General features: G+C 40.2%; 1 protein-coding gene across 1 annotated transcript; it reads right to left on the bottom strand.

Annotated features, from left to right (window-relative positions):
- Positions 1-9,946: 9,946 nt before the first annotated feature.
- Positions 9,947-10,726, bottom strand: LOC149102234 (uncharacterized). Its single transcript, XM_089275340.1, has 2 exons — positions 10,578-10,726; positions 9,947-10,453 (listed from the first exon to the last, which is right to left on the bottom strand). The coding sequence occupies exons 1-2, from the start codon at positions 10,596-10,598 to the stop codon at positions 10,097-10,099; spliced, it is 378 nt and encodes a 125-aa protein (XP_089131466.1). The 5' UTR covers positions 10,599-10,726; the 3' UTR covers positions 9,947-10,096.
- Positions 10,727-12,131: the final 1,405 nt, after the last annotated feature.

The following is a 12,131-nucleotide window of genomic DNA, read 5'->3' as shown; positions in this document are numbered from 1 at the left end:
CTAGCATTAAGTGTCCTCAATTTAGAAAAACGACATTTAAAAAAGTTTAAAACTGTTTCAATTTTGATAATGAGAACTGATCAATGTTACCTTAATCATAACGAAGTAATGATTCATCGCTGAATGCCTTTCCATTACTAGGTTGTTTGAGTTAAATAAACATGCTAACCTTCCTGCGTATCCTGCAAGTTTTATGAGCACAAATTTACCCAGACCACTTTAAAACAGAATGCCCAACTACTTCACCGTCCAACGCCCTTGGCCATCTGGCGCGTAGACATACTTTTTCGCGAAGAGATTGTTTTGAAAAAGGCTATTAACTTAATTCAGGTTTTCTCAAAACTAAAAATGTTTGGCGGAATTTTAGTAAACCGTTCCAAAGAAATAATTTTCTCTTAACTAGAGTAGAGTCCAATGAAGTCAATTTATCATTTAAAATTACTTGAGTCTTAATTAAGAATTTCTGAAGGCTTAATTTCTCTAAAACCAAATTGATTGCAAAGCTCAGGTACTATATAATAGATAGTACCTATATTACTATACAACATATCTTTTTTAAATTCTGGCTGCACACTTATGCACACCTTTCAACTGCAGTACTCATTATTAACAACTAGCAACTTAGATCCCTTTTAGGTACCTTTAGTAACCTTATGACCAACTGGGAAACTCCAGTGTCAAATGTCAAGAACCGCCAGACACTATGTCGTATGTTAGGTTAGACTAGGATCTTGCGCAGTTAGTACAATTTCTCCCCAGGGAGATCGCTACGCTTGACCAGCGGGCGGGAATCGAGCGATCCTAGAAGATTATCGAAAATACCGAACTCTTGCACACCAAGCTAGCAAAACATGGTTCAATCGAACTCCTTTGCGTCCGATTAGTCAACCAATCAAAATCGATCCTGCTACTGACAACGTTTAGAGTTTCTGGCTTACACATAAGAAGCGAGGAATGGTAACACATGCATGAGATTGTCGGATGTGACAAGCGAAACAGAAAACGCTCACGTACCAGGACGATTAGCATATTTTATTTAGATCTGGTCAATACAGTTGTCGGTAGTCTTTCGATACATGTTTCAACATCCTACGACGACAAGATTGATTTACACAAAACAATTCGTGTCATAGACTTTACATAAACTCGTCACTTACAAAAAACATGTACCCTATAAATCGGCTTTAAATTAACCATATTAAATTGAAAAAATATCATTACAACCTTGTAGATATTCTTTTCATCACAAAATATGCATGAGTCATGCGTAATATCAACCATATAACACCTAGAATATCAGTAGTCCCTCTTTCGCTTAGTCCTTCGTGCGTGACGCGAAAAACTACAAGAAAAAACTGGCCCCGTGACATCCTGGGGGCGAGGGGCGCGCGGAAGGAGGGACTAGCGCCTAAGCCAGGGAGTTTGAATTATGTGTTGTTCTCACAACGCAAAAATATGATTAGCTTATGTTAGGAGCGTTGTCAACGCGTTGTCAACATTCGTTGAGGGAGGCCAATTTCACGCCTACGTAACAGCTCAGGCACAAAATGCTGTTTCTAGAATTTTTGCTCTTCTTAACATTACAAACCTACCAAAACTCGAACGCACTCTTTAATCTACGATTACGTATACTACTAGATAACAGGCATATAGACAGCTTTTATCTCGTTTTATTGAAAATGGAATCTTTGGAGGATGCAATTCAAGGTTTTCATTGACTTAGTGATCGAGGTATATGAGCCATTATACCATGCTCTACAAATATGGTTAGCGTGCGGTAATTTTGGGGGGCGTTATTATTATTATTATTATTATTGTAGTTTTCTGTATTTTGAGGCACTTTTAATAAAACAATTATTGCACACGCGCCTCGGTGACTATCTACTTTGTCATATCCAACGCGCGCTGTGAAATAAGTGTTAAATATTTACTTCCACAAGAAAGCAGACTGTCGAAAACAGACTAGTTAGGGGTAGCTAAGCGCATTGATCTCTACTGAACAACAACATTTGAACAATTTTTTTCTTTTTTTTTTTTTTTTAGGGGACCTCCATGTGGAAGGGGCGGGACATTCGTTATCTGTCCGCTTAGGGGTGCAAATTACAGGTTCTGGTATTACTTAGAAAGATAAGTGGTCAAGACAGAGCACCAAAGTTTTTACATTTCAACGTATCTCTTAAGATTGCAGTGGAAGACATAAAATGCCGTCACAGGTTAAGTTGATGGCTTAGACAAATTAAGCATGAAATATGCAATTGGGCCATCTTTACCCTCAGTTTAATTTGGTGGCTCTGAACTCCATGAAAAAAATGTCTTTAAACTTTGCCAAAAGTTGCGTTTTGACCCCAGGTTTCACCGCAGGTTAAGAAGTTTTCCAATAATCACGTTAACCAAAATTATTGGTTCGGTTTGGTGCTTTCTATAGCATAACATCTTCAGTCAGAGATTTTTCCTTTAGCTTGAGCCTTAAATTTTTGACTAGTTATCGGAACTTGGGACAGGACTAGAAGGTTGACTTTCAAAGGTAAATCAAAGATTTGAAAGATTAATCAACAGTTCTTTCTCAATTTGGGCCAACAGTTCATTCTCAACTTGAGAATAGTTTCTTTCACTTGTGGTAAGAGCTCTTCTTGAGTAGGATACTGGTAGACCATTTTGCATAAGCACAAATCTTACACGTCCCCTTGGCCCTCAACAGGTTTACTAGAATTGAAATATCGCAGAATTGGAGCTGAAGTAACAGCTTGCTTCACGCTTTCAAAGGCTTTCTCTTGCTAGGTTGACCAGCTCCACTGGACGCCCTTGTGGGTGAGTCGCCTTAGTGGTTCACACAGATCTGGAAGTTTGCTTAGAAACTTTGACAAGCAGTTAACTTAGCTTACCAATCCTCGGACTGCGGCCACATCACTGGGTCTTTCCATCTTTAGTACAGCCTCCACCTTTCTAGGGTCAGGCTTGATTCCTTCAGGCGTCAGTACATGGCCAATAAAGGGGGTCTGTACATTTCAACTATAGTTTCTCTCGGTTTAGCTTTTAAATTCCTCTCCCGGCATCTCTCTAACAGCTTCAGTAAATTGGCATCATGGTTTTTCACGGCTTCGTCCTTGCTTGTGACACGGCCTGTAATTAAGATGTCATCTGCTACCTTGTAGATCCCTTCAAGTCCTTCAAGATTTTGGTTCAACTTCCGCCGAAAACATTCTGGAGCAGGGGAGATTCCGAAGGGCATCCGCAGATATCTGTACCGGCCCCAGGGGGTCTGGAACGTTGTTAGCTTACTGCATTCCTGGTCAAGCAGTATCTGTAAGAATCCGTCTTTAAGGTCTGCTTTCGAGAATACCTTGACATCGACTAGTTCTGGGAGTATGTCCTCGATTACTGGCAGCGGATATTGGCTTCTTTTAAGGGCTTTATTAAGATACCGAGGGTCGATGCACACTCTTAATTAATTTTCCATTTAGTTTTTCTGTTATAACAAGGCTAGACACCCAGTCTGTTGGTTCTTCTTCTCTCTTTATCACATTAGCCTTTTCTAAGCGGGCTAGCTCCTCTTTCAGCCTTTCTTTCAGGGTGAGAGGCACGCGACGGGGAGGCATGGTTGAAGGCAAAGCACTCTCATCAACTTCTAGGTGAAGAGCTCCTTCCATACAACCTAGACCTTGAAAGACATCGGGGTAAGTCGCAGTGATTCTTTCCATATTAAGTTCCTAATAACTTTCCTTGACTTGCAAGATGTTGTCCTGTTGGACAGTTATTAGTCCCAATTGTTGTGCTGCTGAAGAGCCAAGAAGTGGAGTGTAGTCTTCAGCAATAATTGCAAATTCAGCACGATACTTTTTCCTGTTCTTTGGGTTCCGCAGAGATATTTTTGCCACGACCAGCACCTTCAAATTAATTTTAGAATACGTGGTTAACTTCAAGTTGGTCTTCTTAATTTCGGTGTCTCTTGGAAGAAACTTACGGGTAGCACATTGCAGGAAGCTCCTGAATCGACTTGTATCATCAGTAACTAATTTGCAATCTCCATGTGGGCGAAAATTTTGTTCTTGAACTTTGACATATCCACGGCGTTGGCGGTGTGGTCCAAAGACACAGACAAGATCTCTTCTTCTGAAGAATAAGAAGACTCTGTGATGAACGCTTCTTCTTCCATTCGCGGGAATTCTTGGAACACTTTGCTTCAAAATGGTTGGCTTTTACACACGAAGAGCATGTTTTTCCGTATGCAGGGCATTTGTCTCTTTTCCGCTCGTGCTTATTACCACAGTATTTGCATTCGGCGCTTAGCTGATCTTTTGGATCTTTACCATTTTCTTTGGGTGCCTTCGGCTTCTTGGAACCTTCTTTCTGGTTGATCGCGTTCGCTCCTTGTTAGGTAGTTTGGCTCGGCGCCATGTCTTTCAGCTGTGCTGCACTGCGGTAGCCTCATTCGCCCGACAGATGTCAACACATTTCGACAGCGTTAATCCAGATTCATGAAGTAGTTTTCTTCGTATGCCATTATCACGGGCACCACAAACGATTCTATCGCGGATAGGGTCATCTTTCAAGGTTCCAAGCTCGCAAGTTTCGGCGAGCGCTCAAAGCGTAGTGATGTAAGTGTCGATTGATTTTGCCTGTTCCTGCGAACGTATTGAATTTATATCTCTCGTAGATGATGTTTGTTTTCCCGATCCAATGATTTGCCCATAACTCCAGCCTTTGTATATGTCTGCCTTTGTGAACTTCGAGAGCCTCCTTTCTATTACAAGTAATAAACGTAGCTACGCGAAAGAGGCTTGTTTTGTTTCGCAATTCGGTAACCTCTTCATAGGCATCCCATACCTGTCGCCAATGTTTCCATTCTTTGAAGAGATTTTCACAGCGTACCTCTATTTTCGGAGGTAAAGAAACGTTACACGAAAATTTAGTAGTGCTCGTACCGCTTGTCGATGGCGGAGTGGCGTTTTCACCGTCGGCTGGCATTTTCACTGCACTTTGAAGTCTTCGCTGAACGTGTCGAGCTGCACGTCGCCTAAATGAAACGAAGACCGTCTTTACCAGTCGCTACTTGGACTGTTTACTTCTGACATCATGTATAAATCAGGCTCGATAAACTGATAAACAGTAAACTCAACAGAACTTAATTTATTCTGAGAACGACGCAATGCTACACGGCCATGATGTAAAACGAACAACAACTCGAGCACATGGTTGAACTTAATGCTGATTGGCTGATCTAGACAATTGGCATATCCTCACACCATGTACCATTTATCTCTTCAGCTGTTCGGCTTGTTAAAATGTCCGTGGACGAGACATAAAAATAATTTAATTTCACACGCAGTGGCCGCTGTTGGCCGTCTTGCCTGACAACCAAATGGCACAATTATAACTGATAATTACAGAGAGTCCAAGTGTCAATCGCCCACACTCGAGGACTTCTCCTCGCCTCTCAATCCTCTTCGTTGACATAACAAAACTATCTTTTTTGCTGTCTGTTGTAGAAACGATTAGCCCCAAAACAAGATTCTATCTTTCTTATAATTAGGTTTTGGCCCACCGAAATGTTTTCAGACGGCTAAAGCGCGGTGAAAGACATAAACTATATCCATGTTTTTTCGGTTTCGTTATCATGATCTCAGGTAGATTCTATCAAGCAAATAAAATCATGTCTGTCAAATATACTTTAAACTTACAAAATGTAGCAAAGGGTATGATCATATTCATCCCTGTTAACCTTTTCTACTTGTTTTGTGTTATGAGATGCGGGACTCCTGGCTATTATTGATCATATTTTACGGACTAGTATTATATCTCTCAGTTAGTACACTCGCTGTGATTGATCAATTTAGCAGGCCGTATCCTACTGTACGGCTCGCTAAAATTTAAAGCTGTTTTTATTGCAAAAATGTTTCGTGATTTATTGCCAAGTGTTCTTAATTTTTAGCAAGTAAACGTTTAAAACTTTCTGTTTCTTCTGAAATTGGTATAAAAAACGTGCTAACGACTTAACTGTCATTAACAACGATACCAAATAGACTCGGTTTGCTTTCGAGCCGTGCGTCAGAAATTTGAAGCCGCGAAATATACGCGTGAATAGAAATTGTTCCCGAACCCGTCAGGCACACAGTAGAGATGTAATAAATATCTTACTAACCTCGTTTTCTCGGTCCGTAACTTACAGTGCGGCCCTCGAACTCGGTTAGTAAGAGGTACTTACACAGCATCTACTTAAAATGGTGTCTTCGCCTAAGAGAAAAGCACCACTCTTACGTTTCATTCTTATTACTTACTGGCGCATGTAGCCCCATCCAGGCTTTTAGTTAGCTGGGGCGCAGCGCTAAAAACGGCGGGCACAAAAATAGGGGTGAAGCGCTGCGAGAAAAAGCGAAAGAACGCGTGTGGGCAAACTTAACAAAAAGTCCGTCCGCCGACTTATAGACTGCCAAAACTAACAAGGCCCGTAACATGACTGCCGGCTAGCGGTTTTCAGCTGTCAGCATATTTTTTTGCTAACATTAAACGAAAGATTCACAAACCGACAACAAGTACAAGTAAGGTTTTAGCTGAAAATACAAGGACGTTCTAGTAGAAACATACTTCAGCTTATAATTCTAGCATGTCTGACGATGTGACGGTTACAAATTAGCAAGACATGAGAAAAATCTGAAACTCCAAGAACGATTCAACGGTCCGGTTTCTGTGTCATGGTATTCCAGTGCATATAAGGGAACAACCATTTTGTTTCCTTTGCTTAGGAGTCATTTGTTAGCTGTATTTTGTAGAGTATTGCTTTGTCCTTGGGCTTCTTCTTCTTCTCACAGATTTGAACACCGCGTCACTCGTTGAAAGGTCTCTGACCGCCTCGATATCCGAATTTCTCATCTGCGTCAATAATGCTCGAGAGTTGACAAAACCTGTCAAAATTAACCAATCAGAAGGTATACCAGATCCTGGTATAGTGGAACGACCTTAAGTTTGCCCACAGGCGTTCTTTCGCTTTCTCTCGCCGCCCTTCTCCCCTATTTTTCGCTCACTGTTTTTCGTAACTGAACGCCTGGAAGAGGCTATGGTGCATGCATTGAGCGGTTTTATAAGGAAGGACGTCTGCTTGTCATAATAGCGCTGAATGGTCTCCTTTACGCAAACATTAGCAGTAACAGAAGACTATTAACCTAGCACGTCAGTCATTAATGAAATCAGATCAGCTCAATGGTGATTTTCGCAACTCCACTTTTATCTTTATTTTTTTTTTGTTTGAGAATACACGCTACCACTTTCTAAAAAAAAATTTTTTAGTTTGATTATCGGTTAGCCAAAATCTTTTACCACTTTTCCCAAAGGGTATAGTACGGTAGTTAAAATTTAACCTGGGAAAACTTCAGGCTGATTCTAATTACTAATTAGTATCACCCAACTAGTGGACTAATGCAAATCCTGCATTTTGATTGGCTACGCTACTAGAGGACTATTAGTAATAGTCCTCGAGTAGCGAAATTGGCGCTATCGAGCGTGACGTTTTCTCTCGTTTTATCCCCAAATAAATATTTCTCCAACTTGCATTTGCTAACTTTGTTATTGCCTTTTCTGTCCGACTAGTTGGGTGGTACTACAACAATTAGACCCTTCGCCCTCAAGGACCACGGGTCTATAGCCCATTCGGCTTCGCCTCATGGGCTATTGACCCGTAGCCCTTGCGGGCTACGGGTCTAATTAACAATTATTCCATGAAACCGCGTTGGATATGAAGTGATAAATAACCAACGAGCGCGTAGCGCGAGTTGGTTATGATCACTTCATATCCAACAAGGTCGAATGGAATAATTGTTTTAGTATATTCTTAATCGGGTTTTTGCCGCCGATTTTTATTTCAACAATTTTACAGAGCGGAAAATTTTTAAACTTGGCGCACTGTTTTCCATATAAGGTAAAACTCCGACTAATGGCTCATAGTCGGAGTTTTTGAGCCAATCAGAGAGCTAGAAATGCAATAGTCGGAGCTGAGAATATACTAATTGTTAATTATATAGCTGCATCAAAATCCAATATTGCCAACAGATCTATTTTTTATTAATTTTTGCCAACTGTCCAAATTTAAAATAAATTGGATAGTTTTTGCTCGAACGTTTAGTTCAGCTTTGAACAAACTGTCCAATTTAAGAAAAATCTGGATACTTTCCATCAACCAATCAAATGCCAAGATAAATAAAAGAACCGAGTATTGGCCAATCAGTTTGCAGCTATTATCACTGCTATCAAACGTCAGCGAGCGATGGTAGCTCGCTAAGTCTTATTATGTTTTGATAATGGCGGAATTTCCCAACTTTTCTCTCCACCTTTTTGACGTCTCAAACTTTCAAATGGAGTCTTCAGCTAGGTTTCCAGAGATAGTTGCGACTGATTTACCCGAGATGAGGGAGACTAATCACAACTAGAACTGTCAAAGAAGCAAAAAAAACCAGGGTGTGCTGAGCGAAGCGAAGTGAGAAAGGTTGAGGAGATTCCCGAAGACGAGCTTGACGACGTCCTTTGCCGATTTTATGCAGAGGCAAGACTGCAAAACGGAAATAAATACGAGCCAGATAGCCTTGCTGTTATGCAAGGCTCCTTAGACCGCCATCTAAAGAACAACGACAAGAGTTACAACATACTACGAGTCCGTAAGTTCGCCATGTTCATCTGCTTTTTCGCCATGTTCATCTGCTTTTGGATGCTATATAATTAATAGGCCTACGGCCTCGTCCAATTTTGGCTGTCCTCGGAATTTTTCTCATCCAATTATTTCCAAATTGGACAGCATGTAGTCATATTACATATACAAATATACTTGGTATTACAAGATATGATCTTTAATTATTTCATTTTATTTACTTCAGGTTATTTATTGTAATGTAATGTAATGTAATTTTCTATTTATATAGCACCAACTCCGCCTAGCTAAAAAGCTACTTAAGTTACATCTTCCAAGAAAAGCAATGTCACTTTCAAAATCATATTTGTAGAGTCGTTATAGCCCTGATCCGTTAATCGTCTTGTCAACTCCAGCATATTATCCTGCCTGTACAGCCAACTTATTTGCCTCATTCACACTTAACACGCGCTGTACATCTGCAGTGATCGCTGCACTCGTGAACAACTCTATACCGTGAAAGTCTTGATTTTTTAGGCTTATAGCATATGTTTCTTTTTTCTCTGAGGTTCCTCATAATTCCTTGTAGCGGGAAGTCGTCATAGGTTGCCGTGTCTTCTGTTTGGCTATATTGAGGACGAAGATTTTCCTCGTTCAGGATAATTTCGTCCTCTTCCGGATCGGTAGAAAAGGACCCTATGACATCATGCTCGTCTCCAGACCTCTTATCAAGTGCGCCAACGGAGGACGAAGCCCTCACAAGCAGGAAAAACATGAAGAGAACTGTAAAGGTACTGGGCTGTAAGGTAGAGAAGGGCAAAGAGTACATTAAGTATATATACGTGGTTGTTTCTTAACGTTAACTTTTATAGTGAAATCCGTTTCAAAAAAATTGTCGATTCGAGCCAAAATGCTTGTGAAATGTAAAAAAAAAAAAAAAAGAATTTCTGCAATGACGGAGAAAACTGGAAAAATATAGAATTGTGTAAAAAAACAAAGATTTTCCGCAAGACTTGCATAAAAATTTATTTACGGTTGCCATGGCGACGCATGGACACACAATTGACATATCAAAATTATTGATAAGGATGTATGAACTGGCCATAGAAAGTTTCAGCATCTCAGAATAAATCGTCTTTTTTGAAACTTTGAAATAAACTACGGGGCGGTGGTAGCCACCCCTCCCCCCTTCCTCCTTGTACGTCCGAGGGTTGAAATGAAGGACACGTGTCGATTGTCGGTTAGCCAGCAGATTTGACCGACTTTTTATATCAACATTTAACCTGGGAAAACTTCAGGCTGATTCTAATGACAAATGTATTTGAGGTTATAAGGTATGATCTTCGTTTACTTTATTTATTTCATTTTTCTATTTAGTTACATCTTACAAGCAATTTTATTTTACGTCAGTCTCATAATTATAGTCCTGATCCGTAATTCGTCTTATCAACTCGACAATATTATCCTGCCTGTACAGCCAACGTATTAAGGTCTCGGAACACACTTTTTACATAAGCAGTCATCGGTGCACTCGTGAAGAACATCTCCATTCAAGTAAATTGTTTTTCCAGGCTGATGGCATATTTTTCCATTACTTTTTTTTTCTCTGAGGTTTCTCATAATTCCTTGTAACCGGAAGTCGTCAAAGGTTGCCGTGTCTTCTGTTTGGCTATATTCTGGACGAAGGTTTTCCTCGTTCAGGATAATGTCGTCCTCGTCCAGATCGGTAGAAAAGGACCTTATGACATCATGCTCATCTCCAGACCTCTTATCAAGTGCGTCAACGGAGTGCCAAGCCCTCACAAGCAGGCAAAACGTGAAGACAGCTATAAACGTACTGGGCTGTAAGGTAGAGAAGGACAAAGAGTACACTAAGGATATACACTAAATAATTTATATGCATAGCTTCTTATGCAACTGGTGCTGAACAATAAAAGATGAATTAAGGGGTTTCGATATAATTTACCTTTGAAGCTGTTAAGTACATTGCAGAGTCGATAAGTCCCTTGAAAAATACTCGACTTTAACTGTACGGAAGGTGGGAATAAGGCAACTGATCCTCGCGCTAACGGCGTTTTATTTATACTGTGAATGCTATTGTGCATCAAATTTAGCCACTACAACTGCGTTTGAAAGGGAAATTTTTGGACACTGACGCTTATTAGCTACTTACAATTAAAAAACAGATGTGCAGAGTTTACCTATTAATTCATTCTGCAGTTAATGTGTGCGTAGGCGAGATCATGACAATCGTTGTAGTTTGAAAGCTATTGATAGATTCAGCGACTTAACTTACTTGTAACTTTATTTTAGGTTGGGGAACAGCAGTAACAAAGTAATTTTACTGGTCAAATTATATTATAACTAGCCGCTTTGCTGCGTGTACCCAGGCAGTCGTTATACTGAAAAGCACTAGCTATATTGCGATTGAGCTAAATGTCGTACATGTGAAGTCGTACGAAATTAACTCGAATCGATGTACTCAAGCTATTCTGTCTTTGATTGTATTTCTTGGAATCGATTAATAGTTTATTAGTCGTTTGCAGGCCTTAAGGGCGTGAAATGAGTCAAGGTCTTTATCATGATCGGCCTATAAACGTGTCAGTCTATTTTCCTAGTTTTTTTTTTTTTTTTTTTTTTTTGCGTTTCTCAAGCAAGCGCGACATTTTAAATTTCAGAGTTATGGCGGTGCGTGACATAGAGCTACGAACGCGTTTGTCGAAAAACATACTTATCTCGTGATTTTAAGCCCATTCAGTGCATGTAGTTAAAGTATTAGGAAAAGTGCTTACGTAAATGCTTGTTTGTTCAGTACAGATAATCAGTCGCCTAGATAGGCTAAGTAAGTTCCAGATGTTTACATTATTTTCCGGCCGCCACGTTGGTGTACAGCGGAGGTACACCAACATGGCGGCTCCATACTGGGCTCTTTAAATTTGAGCAAAATATTTCGACGAATCAGCCTGCTGTTTGGGAAAACGCACAGACTTAAAACTTGGAGAAGTGTCCTCCTTACCAATCTCATGTAACATCACAATTTCTTGACTTTATCCACTGAATGGTTTTCGAATAATGTTTTATTAATTTTTTAAATTTATTATTCGATTTTAGAAAATGATGACGTCACACGAAAACGATCTATAACATGACTCTTGACCAATTCACTCAGAATGTTCGCTCGCTAAGTGATCTCTCGTAAGGCTTGCAGACCGACACGTTGCGAAAACGCTTAACGTCCTTTAGTGTGGGTCTACCGTAAACGGTGTGTTCGTTTGTATGTGATTTCATCACCCTAGAAATCACATATGGATTAACGACGACAACTTCTGTAAATTCCCACCATGTGCTCAGCTGCCCTGATCTACGCATGCACGATGCACTGGTGATGCATGCGCTTTAGAGACCTGACGGCGATTTGTGACTGAATGAGGTAAAGGAAAAAGGGCCGAAATTCAAACCCAGTCCTCATTGTCTGGGTAACAATTAGCTGTAGCGAAATATCAATGTGAGATAGCTACCA

The sequence above is a fragment of the Orbicella faveolata genome, unplaced genomic scaffold (assembly GCF_042242905.1).
Source record: "Orbicella faveolata isolate gen_17 unplaced genomic scaffold, um_ofav_v1 contig_36, whole genome shotgun sequence".
Classification (NCBI taxonomy): Eukaryota; Metazoa; Cnidaria; class Anthozoa; order Scleractinia; family Merulinidae; genus Orbicella; species Orbicella faveolata.
This window is presented reverse-complemented; position numbering and strand designations above follow the sequence as displayed.

Coding starts and splice junctions, on each gene's coding strand:
- LOC149102234 (XM_089275340.1), bottom strand. CDS start 10,598: ATGTACTTAACAGCTTCAAAG. Junction 10,454..10,577: donor TGTACTTAACAGCTTCAAAG/GTAAATTATATC, acceptor TCTACCTTACAG/CCCAGTACGTTTATAGCTGT.